The sequence below is a fragment of the Nestor notabilis genome, unplaced genomic scaffold (assembly GCF_000696875.1).
Source record: "Nestor notabilis isolate BGI_N333 unplaced genomic scaffold, ASM69687v1 scaffold11258, whole genome shotgun sequence".
Lineage (NCBI taxonomy): Eukaryota > Metazoa > Chordata > Aves > Psittaciformes > Psittacidae > Nestor > Nestor notabilis.
In genome coordinates this window covers 53,679-73,168 of record NW_009939950.1, presented here as the reverse complement: position 1 = coordinate 73,168, position 19,490 = coordinate 53,679, and the positions used below count along the sequence as shown (strand labels likewise).

General features: G+C 45.6%; 1 protein-coding gene across 1 annotated transcript in view; it reads left to right on the top strand.

The window, feature by feature from the left end:
• The window catches only part of LOC104410065 (patatin-like phospholipase domain-containing protein 7), a 73,520-nt gene that overhangs the window by 11,361 nt on the left and 42,669 nt on the right, over positions 1-19,490 (top strand). Inside the window, exons 9-16 of the mRNA XM_010020123.1 lie at positions 4,054-4,182; positions 5,803-5,883; positions 6,627-6,771; positions 7,314-7,406; positions 12,517-12,617; positions 13,791-13,937; positions 18,186-18,263; positions 19,111-19,316. Of these exons, the coding sequence (XP_010018425.1) occupies positions 4,054-4,182; positions 5,803-5,883; positions 6,627-6,771; positions 7,314-7,406; positions 12,517-12,617; positions 13,791-13,937; positions 18,186-18,263; positions 19,111-19,316 (980 nt within the window). The remainder of the gene's footprint in view (positions 1-4,053; positions 4,183-5,802; positions 5,884-6,626; positions 6,772-7,313; positions 7,407-12,516; positions 12,618-13,790; positions 13,938-18,185; positions 18,264-19,110; positions 19,317-19,490) is intronic.

The following is a 19,490-nucleotide window of genomic DNA, read 5'->3' as shown; positions in this document are numbered from 1 at the left end:
AGTAGCATGAAAATGGGCAAAGAGAGAGAGAAAGTAGTGCTGATCAGAACAGAGGAGATGTGGCAGTGGCATTCCAGATTAGTGAATGAGCCTCAGAACTGCCTGCAGGCACCAGAACCTTAATGAAGTTTCCCTGTACCACCAAACATGTGGATCTGACATGAAGAAAGCAATGTATTCGGAGGGGATTTCAGTTGTCTGAGCTGAATTTGTGACTCCTTTGGCTGATTTTGTAACACATGGAGTAACACTGATCCCCCATTTGGTTGAGAGATGTGCAGGAAAATTTGAGGTTGCTGCAAGAAGGGGTGACCTCTTGGTTGATCTAGAAGAATGTCACACAAGAGTCACTTTTGCAATTGAATTTTCCAATTGTTTAAATTGAAAAGTTAGATCCACTAACTACAAAGATAGTGGCTGTGACATGAGACATGTTCTGCATCTTGCTTATTCAGAGCAACTAAATGCTGCTTGCTCAAAACTCAGAGGAGGAGCACACATGGTGTTTGCTGTTGATTGCTGGAGCTTTGGAGTATACTCTTCTTTTGTCCTCCATGTGGAGAGGTGGTATTTGGAAAACTGTGAGCAGGTGGCATAGTTGGAATGGAAAAGAAGGCACTGAGAGGAATATGGATCAATTGACCGTGACTTAGGAGGGGAAAAAAGAAAGTCTGAGTATAAAAAGAAGCTGAAAAGCCACTTGGATGAAAGTGAGCCTGTAGGGCTCAAGTGTGTTTAAAGGCAGTGGACATGATGGATGAGGTTATCAAGTAGTGGCTGGCTGCTGCAAGCACTTTGGGTTGCAGCAGTGTTGGAGTAGTGTGGAGGATGGCAGATTGGAGCAGAGGAAGATGAAATCCAAGCCAAGGGGATAGGGAGAATATGGCAGGTTTTCTGTCTCCTGTAGCAGAGTTCTTAAGGAAATTCATTTGGACTTGGCCATTAGAAGGACGTGGAGCTGTTGGAGCGAAGCCAGAGGAGGCCCCGGAGCTGCTGCGAGGGCTGGAGCAGCTCTGCTCTGGAGCCAGGCTGAGAAAGCTGGGCTGGGGCAGCTGGAGAAGAGAAGGCTCCTGAAGGGGACACCTTAGAGCAGCTCCAGTGCCTAAAGGGGCTGCAGGAAACCTGGAGAGGGGCTTTGGACAAGGGATGTAGGGACAGGACAGGGGCAATGGCTTTAACCTGCCCAAGGGGACATTGAGATGAGCTGTGAGGCAGAAGCTCTTCCCTGGGAGGGTGCTGAGGCGCTGGCACAGGGTGCCCAGAGAAGCTGTGGCTGCCCCATCCCTGGCAGTGTTCAAGGCCAGGTTGGACACAGGGGCTTGGAGCAACCTGCTCTAGTGGAAGGTGTCCCTGCCCGAGGCAGGGGTTGGAACTGGATGAGCTTTAAGGTCCCTTCAACCCAAACCAAACCATTCTATGAGTTTGTGATTAGGTGTTATCTGGATTCAGCTACTTCTTTAGCTGTGACATTTCTCACCTACACATATACTCTGCAGCTCTTAGAATGAGACAGAAGTTAATAGTTACCCATGTTGAGAACATAAAGTTCTCTGTTGGAAAAAAACCCCAGTTCACTACTGATTATAGTTTACCTCTTCTTTTTGAGCTCAGTGTGTGATTGTAGAACAGTGGAATTTAAACATAGTAAAAATACCATGTATTTGGTGCAGAGATTGGTAGGAAATTGGGTTAATGGCAGGCACAGCGATGTATATGTACATTTTCATTTGTATTTGAGTATAAGGAGAATTCCAAATGACTTCTTTGTCTAAAGCCAGGCTTTAAGCTGGGCTGTACAAGAGGAATGTTGCATTTATTTTGGGGTGCAGCAAAAGCACAGAAATGTCATTTGTTAATTTCTTTACTTAGAAGGAGCTCAGGATTCTGAGGGCCCCTGGAAGCTCTACACTGGAGGTCAGAGATGTTGAAAGCTTCAATTCCCTCAGGGACATGGAAATCAAAGCTATTAATACCACCCTTGTGTTTCATAGGAAGGGCAGCTGGAGCTGGGTAATTAAGAAATTGGTTCCAATTAATTTAATTTAATTTTAGAATCTGCCTCATCATGACTTCCAGAGCAGCAGACAGAGCTGGAGCTTCAGCTTCCCCAGTGCTGATAGCTGTATAGAACATACCTGGTTTGGTTTTGCTGTGCTTTCTGGGCAGGAATTCTATTGCAGTAATGGTGTTTAGTTGTCTGATGCTCTGGAAGACTCACAAGTTATTGTGTGTGTAATTGGTGTGTAACATCTGTGTGTTTAGTGTCTGCCTCCTGCGGCTCAGGAACCTTCGGAAGCTGGAGGGTGACTGTTTAAGTAGAAACTCCATTTCTTCCCTAGCTCCTACTCAGTATCAGAGGAGGGCTCCTTTTCACAGAGTCCCAGCCTGGTTTGTGTTGGAAGGGGCCTTAAAGCTCCTCCAGTTCCAACCCCTGCCACGGGCAGGGACACCTTCCACTAGAGCACGTTGCTCCAAGCCCCTGTGTCCAACCTGGCCTTGAACACTGCCAGGGATGGGGCAGCCACAGCTTCTCTGGGCACCCTGTGCCAGCGCCTCAGCACCCTCACAGCGAAAAGCTTCTGCCTCAGAGCTCATCTCAATCTCCCCTCTGGCAGGTTAAAGCCATTCCCCTTGTCCTGTCCCTACATCCCTTGTCCAAAGCCCCTCTCCAGGTTTCCTGCAGCCCCTTTAGGCACTGGAGCTGCTCTAAGGTCTCCCCTTCAGGAGCCTTCTCCAGCTGACCCAGCCCGCTCTCTCAGCCTGGCTCCAGAGCAGAGCTGCTCCAGCCCTTGCAGCAGCTCTGTGGCCTCCTCTGGCCTCGCTCCAGCAGCTCCACGTCCCTCTTGTGCTGTTCCCCAGAGCTGGATCAGGGCTGCAGGGAGGGTCTCCCCAGAGCACAGCAGAGGGGCAGGATCCCCTCCCTGACCTGCTGCTCATGCTCTGGGGGTGCAGCCCAGCACATGGGGGGGGTTCTGAGCTCAAGCACACACTGAAGGTGGATTGGGGGGAGCTTCTCATCACCCAGTACCCCAAAATCCTTCTCAGGACTGCTCTGTCCCTTCATCTCCCAGCCTGTGTCTGTGCTGAGGATTGCAGCAACTCAGGTGCAGCACCTTGCACTTGGCCTTGTTGAACTTCATGAGGTTTTATGTTAGAAATATTGGATAAATCTATGTTTTGTGTGTTAGTAAATGAATTCATGACTTACAGATGCTCTTTTCAGCAGTTACTAATAGAGTAGAAGGGGTCCTGTTCTTTAGCAAGTGTTTGGTGATAGGTTTTTGTTAAATTCTGTTCTCATTCAAGAGGGAAAATCCTAAACCAGTTTCTTGCCTTCTAGGGTAAAAAAAATCTCTGTTGTACCCACTTACAGCTTTATCTGTCATTGGTTTGTTATTTCTCCATCTGTTCTTCAAGCAACTTGGGATGTCTGGACTCATTTTAAGTCAAGAGAAGCTGTTTGGCTTTGTCATTTGGATTATTTCATATGGATAGATATACATATATACATGAAGATACAAACACACACACATATATATATATATCTTAGAACACAGGAAGTCTGCCTGCTGTTTGTCTTGTTCCATTTTGTATGTCATTACAATACAACTTGGTTATATTTTTGCTGCTGGGTGAGTCTATCACTGTTACTTCAGCGAACAGCTTGACCATCAGTTCAGATAATAAAACCAAGAAAACCTCTTTTCTCTGCAGTCTGGAATAGCTGAAATTGAAATACTCCAAAGCCTTGCTGTGTCTGTAATAAAACTGTGGCAGAGCTGATGGACTCATTCCCCTGAACCTGATACTCCTTGTGGCTCTCACTTCCCTGTCTCTGTTTAATGCCAGGGAAGTTGCAGGTGTGAATTCTCCTGACCATGCTGCCCTCATTACACCACCTGCGGGTTATGGAGCACAAGCTCAAGGCTTTTTGTGATCAGAGGATGTCTGTCAGGCAGATATGGTATCAGAGTAGAAATCTGGGCAGTGTTTAGGAAGAATTGGGTCTGATAATTGGTGGATTAACTTTGTGTCCCTGAAATTTTCCCTTAGGGTCACCCTGCTCCCTACAAAACAGTGTCAGCCCGAGCAGCCATCCCCTCCACCATACTGAGGCTACCAGCAAGTGCCTTTCAAGACGTCTTCCAGAAATACCCTGAAACCCTGGTGAGAGTGGTACAGGTAAGCTTTGGGTGAGGTAGAGTTGGGGTGGGAGCAGAAATCACTCTAGTTTCCAAGTTACAGTGGAAGACATGTTGAAGTTCAGCAAGCTCATCATGCTTTTGCAGGTATGGAACTGTTCTACACAGCTTCTTGTCAAGATTTAGACTAGTTCTGCTGCTCCTCTTGCTCTTAGAGCCCTGGACTTAATGATCTCAGCGTTAATCGTGACCAGGAAGAAATAATGCATATATATATATGTGTGTATATATATATGTGTGTGTGTGTGTGTATATATATATATGTACACGTATACACACACACACTTATTGAATTGGTTTCTGTGTGTGATAGCCTCTCAAATCAGCCTGACCTGCCTATAAGCTCCTTGGTGCTGGTGGAGTAGAACATGCTGGCATGGGCACTGCATCATGGTTATGCTTCAAAATGGCTTAGAGTGTGGAAGAGACTCTTGCATGTTCTGAAAAAGGACCGATGTACAGTGAGAAGCTGTTTGTTGAGGGGTGATGCTTTGAAAAAGTCACAGAATTCAGACTGATGTGAATTTCTACCTCAGAAGGAACTGTCAGCATCTGAGGAAAGAGCTGTGCTTTGTGTTGGTTTTAAGTTCACCTTCCCTCGCTTTGCTTAGGCAGTTCTCAGGTGAGCCTGCAAGTCTGTCTCTTGATTACAAGAGAAGGAGATTTAGATTAGATACTAGGTAAAGAGGGGAGATTGAGATGAGCTCTGAGGCAGAAGCTCTTCCCTGTGAGGGTGCTGAGGCGCTGGCACAGGGTGCCCAGAGAAGCTGTGGCTGCCCCATCCCTGGCAGTGTTCAAGGCCAGGTTGGACACAGGGGCTTGGAGCAACGTGCTCTAGTGGAAGGTGTCCCTGCCCGTGGCAGGGGGTTGGGAATGGAGGAGCTTTAAGGGCCCTTCCAACCCAAACTGTCTATGATCCTGCACGTGGAAGCCTGCACAGGGACCTGTGTACTCAGGATCTCAGTTTGGAGGGTTTGCTGTGTTGTCCCGCAGAGCAATAGTCATTCAGGTCTGTCCTTTGGTTTTACTCACACTTCTACATCTTTCATCCTTGTGCCTGGATGATTTGTGAGTGACACATGAACCTCCTCGTACCAATGTTGAGGAGAACACATCATTATGCCCATTTAATTTGCTCCGTGTGAGCGGATACAAAAGGAGGGGTGGCTTGAGAGTGGGAATGAGCTGCAGGGCAGGGGAAGGTCAGGTGACACTGTTAGCTTATGTGAGTGAAGTGCTGTAGAGCAGGAGAACAGGCTCTGTATGGGGGACAGTGGGAATAATGAGGGGGGAAAATGGAAGGAAATGCTTTTATTTCAGGGCACATTTGTTATTAATGTTTACGGAAAACAAAAAGCATTATTTGGTGTTTGGGAGTAAGAGTTCAGATTCTCGTGCCATCAGATGATTGTGAAGTCTTGGTAAATCACTTTATCTTTGCCTCAATTTATCAACTTCTAAAAAGGGTTGATAAAGCTTAGGGTACAGTCTGTATCTTATGAAGTCCCTTCAGGTACTCTGGTGCATAACTGTTTAAATGCAAGAACAAGTGTGGGAGAACACTAAATCCATTCTGTTGCTGCTTTATTTCCATTTCTAGATCATCATGGTGAGGCTGCAGAGAGTGACATTCCTGGCACTGCACAACTACCTTGGTCTGACTACAGAGCTCTTCAACTGTGTGAGTCTGGCGTACACAGTCTGTGTGAGCCTTGGTGCAGGGAGGTGTTCCTTCTTTCAGAAGATCATAAAGCAAATGTTACATATTAACTGAATAATGACATTACTCTAGAAGATACTTGTTATAAACAGCCCACAAACCCTAGCCCATGCTGATATCTAGGGAATGGGGGGGGAGCTTAAATTTCAGAAGTCTGAAGAAGTGGATCGCTTCCCACTGGTGTATCTGCCCAACTGTGCACATATGTGGGTACATATCAATGGTCATAGACTGGTTTGTGTTGGAAGGCTCCTGCAGTTCCAACCCCCTGCCACGGGCAGGGACACCTTCCACTAGAGCAGGTTGCTCCAAGCCCCTGTGTCTAACGTGGCCTTGAACACTGCCGGGGATGGGGCAGCCACAGCTTCTCTGGGCACCCTGTGCCAGTGTCTGAACAGTCCTGACATTTGTTAATGAGACTGAGTCACTTCTACCCATAACAGTTCTAAGAAGGATGTACCTTTAGGGGAAGAACATCAGGTCAGGGAATACTCAAGTGAACTGGACATATCTAAATGCATGAGCTGTGATGGCATGCACCTCAGGGTGCTGAGGGAGCTGGCAGATACTGCAGAGCCCTCTTTGATAATCTTTCACTGACCACCACAAGTGGGGGAAGGCCCCTGCGGTCAGCACAGGCTCTAGTCCTGTTTAAGGCGTATGAGGGGCTGGGTTATATTTGCTTTGCACCTTGTGTCTTGCAGCAAAGCCAAGCCATCCCCCTTATCTCTGTGACAAGTGTCACTGCTGGAGGAGGCTCAAGCAAAGCAGTGAAGAGACAAGTGTCTAATGTGTCAGAGGAGGATCGTGGAGAGAAGCTGGAAAAAGCTGGGGAAGCACTGGAAATAGGTAATGTCTCTGGAAGTGTGTAGTAACTGTCCTTTTGATGTTCTTTAATCATTGTGCTGTTGATCAGATGATTTTTATTTGATTAGTTAGAGATTGTCTTAACTCAGTTTCAGGTTGAAGTCTTTGGATTGTCCTTAGCTTTCATAGGAAATTACTGCTTTGTTCATGATACTGAGAAGTAAGGGGAGAAAAAAATGGCTCCTAACATTGGCTTCATAGGAGGAGCTGCGACAATGCTGCACTCTGATGCTGGCAGAACAGTTGCTGGGTATGTGCAGGCTTCCAGGTTGAAGTGTCAGTACGAAACCTAAACCTACAAAAATAGATTGAGTTGAATTTTGCCACTGAGCCTGAAAACTTTTAATTAAATGGAAAGCAGGAAGCAGGTGTAGACAATGTTTAACACTGGAGTTTCAAGCCCTTTAACAGCCTTTAGTGAGTTTTAAAAGTGGGCAGTGAGAGGTTCTTGCTGTCAGTGGAATTTATTGCATGAGGGAGTATCTTGTGCTTAGATCTGTGCAACTTCTGTTTCTGAATTTCAGACCCGTTGAAGATTTCTGGTACAGAAAACTCTGAGCATATTTTCAGAAGAAGCCTTTCATCACCTCCCTATGCAGGGTCTCTAGAGACCTCTAGTAAGTAGTGCTTGGCAAAGCTGTGGGCAATGGGTAACGTACCTAATCCTGTGGGGTAGACATGTGATCTCTGGAGCACTGGGCTACTCTTCCTCCTTGTGTTGGACAACCATCAAGCAGTGGAGCTGCTTGCCAACTCGTTTGTCAGAAATGTGTTTTCTGAAGTCACAAATGGATCATTATGTAAGAGAGCATTCCCTTGCTGTCTTTGCTAGTAATGGGGAGCATACAACGATTTGTCTTCCAAGACACCTACAAATGAAGAGCTTTATTAATTGATATAACTGAAACAGTGAGTTATGATGATATGCTGTCATCTTTCATGCCAAAGATGACACACTTGCTTGGCTGATGGTCCCACAGAGCACATCACATGGATTTGTTGCTTGTAGAGGAATGTTTTTTGAGTGGGTAATGAAGGTGACTTATCACCGAATGCTCTGGTGAGACATTTATGAGCTGTTTTGATGCTGCAGTATTCATTTTGCTGAACTTCTATCATCTCCACTTAGAAATCTTCTCTGAGCCAGCTGTGTAGGTTAGCTTTGTGTTCAGGGTGGAGAAACTGCAACTGCTTGGGTGACTCACAGGAGGAAGGAATCTGTCTCTCCTTAGCTGAGTACCAAACCAACCATCTTGAGGTAGTTAAGTTCATGCTTACATACTGTAGTCATTATGAAGATACTGTTAATAGAGAAGTCATTTAATCAGTGGAATAAAGGTCCTCTGGGTACATTAGAAGATAACATTCCATGTTAGACGATAACATGTAATGCTTGTGTTGACTGTTAAATGACTTAGGAGATCAGAACATACTGTGAGTGAAGGCTTAGAGAGTATGGAGACAAGGAGAAAGGAGGGAGGTGGGCTGAGGGAGCCCCCAGTGCTGAGGGGCTTCCCCAGTGTAAGGCTTCTAACACTGGCTGCTATCAAGTTAAGTTGGTTGTGTGTAGGGAGGAGAAGAATGGGTATCACAGAACCACAAAGTTGTTTGTGTTGGAAGGAACCTTAAAGCTCCTCCAGTCCCAACCCCCTGCCACAGGCAGGGGGACCTTCCACTAGAGCAGGCTGCTCCCAAGCCCCACTGCCAGGGACGGGGCAGCCACAGCTTCTCTGGGCACCCTGTGCCAGTGCCTCAGCACCCTCCCAGGGAAGAGCTTCTGCCTCACAGCTCATCTCAATGGTTACTTCATTTTTAATAATGGAGAGCTGATCAACTCCCTTTTCTGTTTCTTCTGTGCAGATGTACAAGGTCCCACTCACTTTTTTTTCATAACTTCCATGTTACTGTGCAGAGGGATGGGTGTGACAGGGAAGCAGGTTTCTGGCTAGGGATAAGTAAATCATCTTTCTGAACCAGAGAAACAAGGTAAGGGAAAATACTGAACTGACCCAGGCAAGACTTAGCTTTATTTTCACACGTGTTATTGGGTTATTTTGCACTATACAAATACCAGCAGGCTCAAATCAGGGGTGAGTTAAGTAATGCTGACTCTGAATGTAGCCACTTTCTCCTGGGCACATGCAGTAGTTCAGTGAGATCTGCCTACGAGCAGCCCTGTCACACTTTAGGTAGAGTTCATGCATGCTCTTTGAAGCTTTTAAGTGGAAGGATCCTGCACTCCTAGCAGTGAGTATGTCCAGTTGTCCTTCCTCTCTCCTTTTATGTGTCTTAAGAGTTATGTCAGGGTACACATTGCTTAGAGAGTGGGAAAATGAGTTTTTACTGACAGAAGGAGCATATCTAATGGGTAATCATGATTTGCCTCAGTGACCAAAGCTGATCTCTGTTAACTGCACTGAGGTTACAGTCACATTTTAGCTTCATGGGAAGTATCTTGATGTCTTTAATGAAAAGATCATATCTTGCTTCAGGTTCTGTTCCACTCCCTTGCTGTGTGTTTGGGCTCCCTGGGAATACTGTTTGTGTTATTACTGATTGAGGGAAGAGCCAGCTGCCTGCTAGCAGAGCCATAGAGGTGCTGTTACCTCAGCAGCTTGTTGGTTTGCTTGGCTCATTACAGTTAACAAAAACTGCTCAAGGTGACTTTGGGGAAAACATTTTTGCCTCATTTTTATAGCTGTATAACTTGAAACATAGATGAGGAAGCATGTCCCTGCCAACTTGGGCTAGTCTGCTTCTGGAGTATAACAACCCTTTATGTGGAGAAAAATGTAAGTAAGGCTCGAGGAGCATCTGGGCTGCTGGACAGAAGAATTGGGTGAAAGAAATAAAACAACAGGGTCTTCTGTATGTGATAACTTCACCAGTTCTATTGTTGCCAGAAGTGTTCACAAGGTCAGCTGAGAAGGACCTGGGAGCATTGGGAGTTGATTGTGAGCCAGCAGCGTGCCCTTGTGGCCAGGAGGGCCAAGAGTATCCTGGGGTGCATGGGGAGGAGTGTGGCAGGAGGTCGAGGGAGGTGATTCCTCCCCCTCTACTGACCCTGGTGAGGCCACATCTGGAGCACTGTGTCCAGCTCTGGGCTCCTCAGTACAGGACAGACAAGGAGCTGCTGGAGAGGGTCCAGTGGAGGCCACAAGGATGCTCAGGGGTCTGGAGAATCTCTGTTGGGCCTGTTTAGTCTGGAGAAGAGCAGCCTGAGAGGGGATCTCATCAGTGCAGATCAGTGTCTCAAAGGCAGGTGCCAGGAGGACGGTGCCAGACTCTTTGCAGTGATGTCCAGTGACAGGATGAGGAGCCATGGCCATGAACTAAACCGTGAGAAGTGTCACCTCAACATGCGGAAGAACTTCCTTATGTTGATGGTGTCAGAGCCCTGGAACAGGCTGCCCAGGGGGGTTGTGGAGTCTCCATCTCTGGAGACATCCCAAACCCACCATGGACATGATCCTGTGTGACCTGCTCTGGGTGGCCCTGCCCTTGCAGGGGTTTGGACTGGATGATCTCCAGAGGTCCCTTCAACCCTGATGATGCTGGGATTCTATGAACTTGATTTAAGTTAAGTAGCAGTTACCTTTTACTGGTTGGTTTGTTGGGACTTTTTTATCAGGAGTCAAGAGAAGCTGCTTTTCCTTCTTCAGCACCGAGGCCCTGACCCTGCAGCACAGATGCAGGAGTGTAGGACCCCGTGTCAGGAGAAGCTAGTAGCTGAGTGAGTGAGTGCTTGGGAGGAGGGAGGCAGCTGAAACTCTGCAGGCACTGGGTCGGCTGCCAGTGTTGTTGCAGTGACTTCCACACCAGCAGTGTGTGGGATCCCAGGGAGCATGTGGTCACCAAACAGGATTGCATCCCCCCATCCCGAGTTTCCCACTGCCTTCTGTTCTTTTGACTCAACACCTCTAGTTGAAGCTTGTTCTGCTGTGTCCTTTCTAACTCCCATTTGAGCAACAAGACAGTTTAATTAATCACTGTGTGGGAAGCTTGTACCTACGACTGAGATGAAGGTTTCTCTTTGAATACAACTCTGGTAGACATAAGCTTTCATTCTTAGAATGCCTCCTCTTTCTCCTCTCTTGATTTTTCACTATGCAGAGCTGTGCAGAGGATGCTTTTCGTGCCTCCATGCCCATCATCAGATTATTTAGGTTTAACCTGAGAATTGTGTGTTTAGATTTCAAATGCACTTGGTGTCTTTGGGCTTAGTAATTCTGCTGACACTGTGATTTGTGAGGCAATGGAATTGACAGGCAGTCAAATCAGCCCATATGGAGTTCCAGGCTGCTATTTCTATTATCCCAGCTCTTTTTTGTTGTTGTTTATAACTAATTTAGGGTCTTTAATGTTGCAGTGTGTATGAAATTCAGCAGTATCAACAGTGTTGGTTTGTGGATTGGGGATGGCTGGTTTTGGTGGTGGTTTAGGTTTTTGATCTTATGGTTTGGAAGTTAAGTTTTGCTGGTGACAATCTTCGGGTCAACTTGTTGGGTTTCTTGTTTGGAGGCTGATCTTTAAATGATGTTATGACCCTAGTGGCAAATGTGGATTTTCTACATGCAAGGGTTTGTCCATATTTGTAGGTAACATGGAAAAGAGCCCTCTGAGGTAGATCTGAGCCTTTGGGACAGCAGGATTCACTCCTGTCCTGACTGGGGTCGGGGAGTTAAAAGTTTCAGCCCTGTCAGAGTATAGTCAGTAACAAATTCAATAGTCAGGAAAGACAGTTGCATTTCGTAAGGGCTCATCCTATTTTTGAGCAGCAGTTTGTATTTAAGGAAGCAAAAGTATAAGAACAATGAAGGAACAGAAGGAAAAAGGTCAGAGAATAGTTAAACTTTTCTGAGTATAGATTTCAGATCTATCAGGCATAGAAATGTGATAGGAAGGATTATAGGTTTATTAAAGGAAACTGCAATCTCTGCGTGATTCTTAAACTCCTCTGTGAATCACCAGCCTGAATCATGGGCGTCCTATTCAAGGTAATGACACGGGAGGCATTTCCCAGTTATCTTTGTGTTGTTGATTCTCTCAGGTAGGTTCCTAGAAGGTGGATGGGACAGCCAAGGAGCTAATAATGAAGATGTGTTAAACTTGGGAAATGGGGAGTAGAAGTTGTTAGTGACAGATTCATGAATTAAGTGAGGCCTGGCAGGGAATTGCTCAGGAATCTCTCAGCATGTGAAAGTCTGGACAAGTTGCAGAAAAGAGCTGCAATGACTTTAGGCATCATTTAGGGAATGATGTCTGCGGAGAGGTTTAAGTTGCTGATCATAATATTCTCCCTCTGAAAGCTCTTGCTATGTATTGTCTACAAAAGAAGTGCTTTGGTTTGGTGGAGGAAAGGTTCATAACGATAATTTCCTGAAAGCAATGAGGAAACTCTCTTTGGTGAATTTGCCTCTTCCTGATAATCTTTAGATCCAAATGACCCTGTTTTGTCTACCCCAAAGTAATGATTGTACTCTGGACAGAGTGGATGTGAGAATTTGGGGATGTATTGTATACCTCAGCTCAGGTGAGCAGATTGAAAGTTCCCATCAGATCTTCTGAGTCAAAAGGAACCAGGAAAAAAATAAGAATCTGAGGATCCCACTTTCTATTGTATCCTCATCTTAAGAAATGAAAAAACAAAGTTGCTCACCTTTGTGCACTTTCTGAGAAGCAGTAATAAAGGAGGTGCTTACGAAAGGCTTTCTGTATTGCTTGTAGACAACTCCAGTGGCGCAAAGTCAGACATGGACATGGCGTATGAAAGAGCCCGGGTTCACTTTGCCTTGGAGGACGTGGCCAGCAGCCCAGCTGGGGGCAAGGTAGGTCCTGGCCCTTGGAGAGCCCAGTGTGGTGCTTGCAGTGCACTTCCTCACGTCATTGTTCTTTCAGTAATCCCCCTTACTTAAAGCACTGCCCTTGCAACTCTGTACTAGTTGTGATTTTGGTCTTATTGTACTGGTGTGTTTTAACTTGTAGTTGTTTCAGGAGATTTGGGTGACTGTTCAGGCTTTGAGAGCAGATCTGGAAACTCTGTGGAGTACTTGGCAAGTAATGGGAAAGCACTGCTGCAACTTCTTGGTTGTAGGTATTCATAGAGTCACAGGGTGGTTTGGGTTGGAAGGGACCTTAAAGCTCCTCCAGTCCCAACCCCCTGTCATGGGCAGGGACACCTTCCACTAGAGCACGTTGCTCCAAGCCCCTGTGTCCAACGTGGCCTTGGAACACTGCCAGGGATGGGGCAGCCACAGCTTCTCTGGGCACCCTGTGCCAGCACCTCAGCACCCTCACAGGGAAGAGCTTCTGCCTCAGAGCTCATCTCCATCTCCCCTCTGGCAGGTTCAAGCCATTGCCCTTGTCCTGTCCCTACAGGCCCTTGTCCAAAGCCCCTCTCCAGGTTTCTTATAGGCCCCCTTTAGCTGTTACTGCCTTTTTCTGACTCAGGAAAAGGATTATTTGGAAAGGTGAGTTTGTCAGACCATGCTTTATTTGTGAAAATAGAAATGCAAAACTTGTCTTAGTTCTGAATTTCCTGTGGGATTTCAGTCATAATTTGTAAACCTGTTTTTCTGTTCGTGTTCTGTTTTTTATGAACACTGACCTGGAAGTTAAGGATGCTCTTGAATTATAAAACTACAAACCAAAATCTGAAGAGAAACTGTGTGAGCTTGACAGACACTTCATCCTTTCTTCATCTTTCCATATAGTGTTGATCAAGTTTTAGTTCTTTCAAGCTGGCAACTGCCCAGTTTCTGAGAATTCTCTTACTCTTCCCTTCCACAAGCTGTGATGAGTAACTTTGTTTGACTTGAGTGTCAAGCCTTGCAGAGAAATACCAGGATAATGAAGTTAGCAAGCTGTTGCTTTTAAAAACCTAGCTTTTTTTTATGCAGGCCACCAGTTGTGGGTAGAGAACACAGACGATATGGCAAGTTTTTGCTGGGTAGATGCCAATTCTAATCTTTAAATCAATACTTGTGTATCTGTTCTTGCAGTCGATACTGAAGAAGTCTGTGACAGTGGCAGAAGCTCCTTCAGCAGTTTTCCATTATAGTGCTGTGCAAGATGTCTGTAACACCAAACATATTGATGCCATCGTTGAAGCAGCAAAGAAAGACCTTTCAACCTTGATGAAACTTGATGTAAGTGATTGCAGGAAGAAGTGGCTTTGGTTTTGCTTTTCGTCTCATTCTGCTAAGCACTAAAAAGTAACTTGTCTCCCTGGTATACTGTAGACTGGCTGAGTGGTTTGTTCTCTGGTCTGTTGAAGTTATTAGCAGCACTGCCATAAATCTGCATTATTCTGCCATGTGAAAAGACCACACTGGAATGCACTGCATGGATCTTTCCTCACTGTGTGCAGTTATCTGGGTGAGAAGTAAACTGGCAATTTCTGCTGCCCTGTAATTTCATGCTCTCATGTCCTGTGTGAAGAAGTTATGTAGAGGCATTCAGGTGATGGCTGAATCCATTAATCCTGTTGGCACAGCGCTGAGTGCCTTGATGGGTTTGGGAACTGAAGCTGTGTGTTTGGCCAAGGGCTGTGAGTGCATTGCAGAGCTGAGGGACTGTGCCATGCCCTTTGGTGCCCTCGCAGGCGTCACTGGTGAGCTGAGCCCCTGCTTATCACTTCTGTGGTGTAAGAAGGAATGAAAATGTTTGTTTTCATCATTCCTATGATTCCAGCTGCATTTCACTACAGAGGTGTCTCTGTTCATGCAGCTAATAGGGCAATTAGTGGAAACACTACATTTTGTCTCAATCAGTTCCATGTATTCTGGTTTTCTTTCAGCATATATTTGACTAACTGAAGGGTGTGATGCTGCCAGAGGCCTGGGCACAGCTGCTGCAGCTTCCTCCTCTGCTTCAAAAGCTCCTTTTAAGGATTTAATTTTGGATTTTACCATTCTAAATTATTCCTCTTGCATCTTCCAATTCTTGGTTGTGATCCTTCAGCTGCCAGCAGTGGGGCTCGAGATACATGATCTGCCGTCTCTGGTTTGACAGCGGGTGCTGTACTGTCTGTGGTCTGCAGGAGAATTAACTCTCTTGTTAGGTTAATTGTAAGGTTTTGGGTGTTTTTTTTCAGGCATTTTTCTCCTCATGAAAGGCTACAGGCTATTTTACAATTATGTAAATTGCAGATGAAATAAAGCAGGACTAGATGCTCCCATCTGTTCTGATCAGCCTCCTGTTCCTGACAGGACTGGCCTCAGGCACTGCCTGTGACAGAAGTTTGTATCCAGTATACAACTGGTGTCTTCCTTTTTAGACTTTTGGATCATGAACAAACATTCCGAGATCTCTGAAGCTCCTAATTACAGCATTTTTTATTTATTTTTTTAATCTAGAATAAATTTCTCACTAAGTGAAAAGTGAACAGACTAAAGTTTTGGAACAGTATCATAGAATCCCAGCCTGGTTTGTGTTGGAAGGGACCTTAAAGCTCATCCAGTCCAAACCCCTGCCACAAGCAGGGACACCTTCCACTAGAGCACGTTGCTGCAAGCCCCTGTGTCCAACCTGGCCTTGAACACTGCCAGAGATGGGGCAGCCACAGATTCTCTGTGCCAGTGTAGGCAGTGTCTGTAACATGAGGATCTAAGTTATCATGAAATAAGGTAGGAGATCTAAATAGTGAAATAGGGGAGGTTTTTCAAACTTTGATATTGTAGCAACTCAGTTTGTCACAAGCAAATAAGAAACAGATCGAATGTAGCCTGATCTCATATAAAGGTCAGTGTTAGTTTTTTCTATGCAGGATTAGCAAAAGTCAAGTCTTCTCCAGGCAATTGAAGAAAAATCTTATTGTGGTTTGAAATATTTGTGTTCAATACTACTTCCATAGAGGAAGAAAATGAATCCTGTGAGCTCTTCTTTTAAAGAAATGTCCTGGATCTTTTATTTCTTAGCTGGCTGAGGGCATTTGAAGTTGTCATTTTTCAGAGCAGCCCATCAGAGTGAATAAAACTCTGATGGCAGATGGGGCAGGGGTTTATGGTTAGGTGTTTGATTTTTTTTTGTGAGACTGTAAGAAAGACATGAAGGGTTCATTTGCTGTAGGAGGGAGGTGTTGTTTCAAATGCGCTTTAGGTATTTGAGTTCAGAATTAAGATTTTTCCATTTGTTTTAAATAACTTGAATTCCTTGGATCCCTGTCATGAATGGTTTTCAATCTCATACATCTTTCCCATGTTTTCAGCTCTGTCTGCAGTTAGGAATGAGAGTTAATGTTGCAGGGTATCTCTTCTGCCTGAGTTACAACAAAACAGTGGTGTGTCCCAGTTAATTCCTGCTTTTGGGTAGTGTTTAGAAGTGTTTTGTGCTTTCACGTCTGCATCATAAACCTCTGCTAGTGATGCCAAGAAGGAAACTTGCTGTGAAATGGGTTCAGTTGTGCTGGCACTCCTTTTCCTAGAAGCAAGTGGCTGGAGGGGATCAGTTGGAGGTTGTTCAGCTCGAACCCTATAACTGTGCAGTGCTGGATTTGGGGTTGCTGGTCTGGCCCATTCAAGAGAGGAGGTGCCAGATAGGATGCACCGTGTCTGTGATCTCGTTTGTCACCTCCTTCATTGCTTACTCAGGGTAGTAATAGCACAGAAAATAAGATTTCAAGGTCTGCTTGGAGGTCATTCAGGCTCTTTTCATGCCCAAGGCAGAATCCAATATTGCTAAGTCATTTCTGGCAGGTTTTTGACGAAGCTGCTCTTACAGCTCTCCAGAGCTGAGTACAGCTTTATGTGCAGTCTACTCCAGTACTTCAGGAGTCTGAGACATGAGGAAAATCCTTGCAACAGTTTTTGTTGGAGCTAATGCAGCAGAGAAAGCTGTTGGTAAGCAGAGCTCACTGGGGAGCCTGTATTCCCTTACTGTGAGATGCTTCCATAGTTAGAGCTCTGCCTATAAGAGTAGGTAATACCCTACAACCATCAATGTATAAATATAGCAGAACCATCACAGGAATTAGTTGATATTGCTGAACTGCAATATTTTGACAGGTGCTTGTCAGGTTCCCTGCATTGGACACGTTCCCATCAAACAGATTGCTTTCAATAAAACTGTTTTTTCATTAAGATCTGTTCTCTTTATCAGCTGGAGGTGGAAAGAATAATTCTGATTATTTCACTTGCTCTATTTTTTCCAACCAAAAATGAATAGAGAAAACCCTGCAGAGCAGTGGCAATGGTAAAGTGTTTACGTCTCTGCTATTGTTTCCTGCAGCAATGAGGTTCGTGACTATGGGCAGGTTCTGCTGAGGGGCTCGTGCTGAGCTGTATCACTGTGCACACAGCTCTTGCTCGAGGTGGTTCTGCCACTGTGGGGAAGTCCTGGGCTTAGCTTAATGCAAGAAGCATGTAACTGAGCTGAGGTTTTGCCTCTACCCATTTGGATGATGATAATAAAATTGTGCAATCACACAGTGGTTTGGGTTGAAGGGCCTTATCCAGTTCCAACCCCTGCCATGGGCAAGGACACCTTCCACTAGAGCACGTTGCTGCAAGCCCCTGTGTCCAACCTGGCCTTGAACACTGCCAGGGATGGGGTAGCCACAGCTTCTCTGGGCACCCTGTGCCAGCGCCTCAGCACCCTCCCAGGGAAGAGCTTCTGCCTCGGAGCTCATCTCCATCTCCCCTCTGGCAGGTTAAAGCCAGAAATGTTGAGCTGCTGAAGATCTGCTGCTTTGGGTGGAAGATATGTCAAAGCAAATGTGGCCTCAAGCATTGGGGTTTGGCACTGACTGCATGTGGGACACCAAATTATATGGGCAGTTCTTTGAGATGAAAACAAAATTCTTCCCCTTTCTGTTCTGCGCTCAAGATTATGGTGGTGACCAGTTTTGGAGCTGGAAAGGAATCTCTGATCAGCTGAGACTCTTAACTGGACCAGCTCCTTGCCATTGCAAGGGTTGAGCTCTAGTCCAAACCAAGGGCAGGCTTTTGGACAGACCCTCCTTCCCCTGTGCTCTTCAGTCAGGTGGAAAATTCCCACTCTCCTGTGAAATCCGCATGGTCATGGACACAAGGATTCATTACTCTGGGGGAGCTTCCTTTGAAAGTAATTTCATAATTCATGATTTTCATACCAGCTGATCGAGGTCTCATTTCGTTATAGACCCTTAAAAGAGTCTGGGGACAGAATTGACAAATACAGACTCATTAAGAATCCAAGTCTGAGCATTGGTATGAATTAAACCTGATTTTTCTTCTGAAAGAAATGGCTGTTGGGGAGAGAAGTACAAAAATCAGGCACCATCTTTTAAAGAGATTCAAGTATTTACTGTCTTTAGTAATGATTGTTCTCATTTGCTTTCTTCGGATGCTTCCTCACATCTTGGCTCTTTACATGAGCACAGACCAGTAAATTGTACCCTCTGTACCCTTTTTCTCCAGGATCCTTCGCTGCTGAACGGCAAAGTGACGCTGCACCAGGTCACTGCTGGGACTGTGCTGTCGAGGCAGGGAGATCAGGTGAGTGACCACCGCCTGGGAGGAGAGACAACCCAAGTGTGGCTCAGTCTTTGCCCCCCACTATAAGGTATTTATATGCATTGATGGTAAATAAAACATCGCCACATGACCCTTCCCAAGCCGCCTTTTCTCCAGGCGAAGCAATCCCAACTTGCAGCCTTTCTGTGCACAAGGAATAGCAGTGTAGTCAGAGCCAGAGCGGAAATCTGGTGCTTGTCTGTGTTTAGCTCTTAGGAACCTTCAGAGAAGGTACAGACTGTCATAACTCCATCCTTCCTGAGGAGCTGCAGAGTGTGGGAAGCCCTTTGCCATGCTCCACGCTGCGGGCTTTCAGTCATGTCTCTCAATTGCAGTATTTTTTCCCCCCAATAAAATAGAAATCCAGTGTTATTTGTTTATAGAAAACTCTATTTAGGATACAACGAGATTCCTTTATAATAACACTGTGTAAATAGGACAGGTTCTGGAAAGCAGCTGAGGGGCTGCTCCAGATTCAGAGCTGCTGTGTTCTGCTCAGCTGACCTGGGACGTCACTCTCCACACGGCTGCAATTACCCCATTATCTGCATTGGCAATTGTGGTGTTATTCCTCGAGATCTCACAAATGCAGCTTTCATTTTTCATAACCATACAAAGAGAAACACATTTGTCAATATTGTGGCTCCTTAGTTTTAAATATTCATAACCTGCTTTTAATAATTCACTATTGTGTCTTATTTTATCACCTAATTGTTCAAAACCAGAGGGAGCTTTGTGGAAGACAGATTGGTCATGATAGTGCTGTCACTGTGATAATTGCTTTAGAATCTTCAGGGATTATATTGAGCTCTTCTTCCATTTTCTCCAGGATGTTAATGTTTGCTTTGTGGTTTCGGGGATGCTTCATGTGTACCAGCGGAAGATAGACTCAGAGGAGGACACCTGCCTGTTCATTACCCACCCAGGAGAGCTCGTGGGGCAGCTTGCGGTCCTGACTGGGGAACCACTGATCTTCACCATCAAGGCCAATCGAGACTGCAGCTTCCTGTCCATCTCCAAGTCCCATTTCTATGAGTGAGTTCTAATGTCAAAGCATAAATTGATTGATTTTTATTTTTTTTTTTTTCCTTTGAAATTATACATTGATTTTTGGGAATGGATGGAGAGCAGCCCAGAAGCCCCCCGTGTGCTGGGCTGCACCCCCAGAGTGTGAGCAGCAGGTCAAGGAGGGGATTTCGCCCCCTCGCG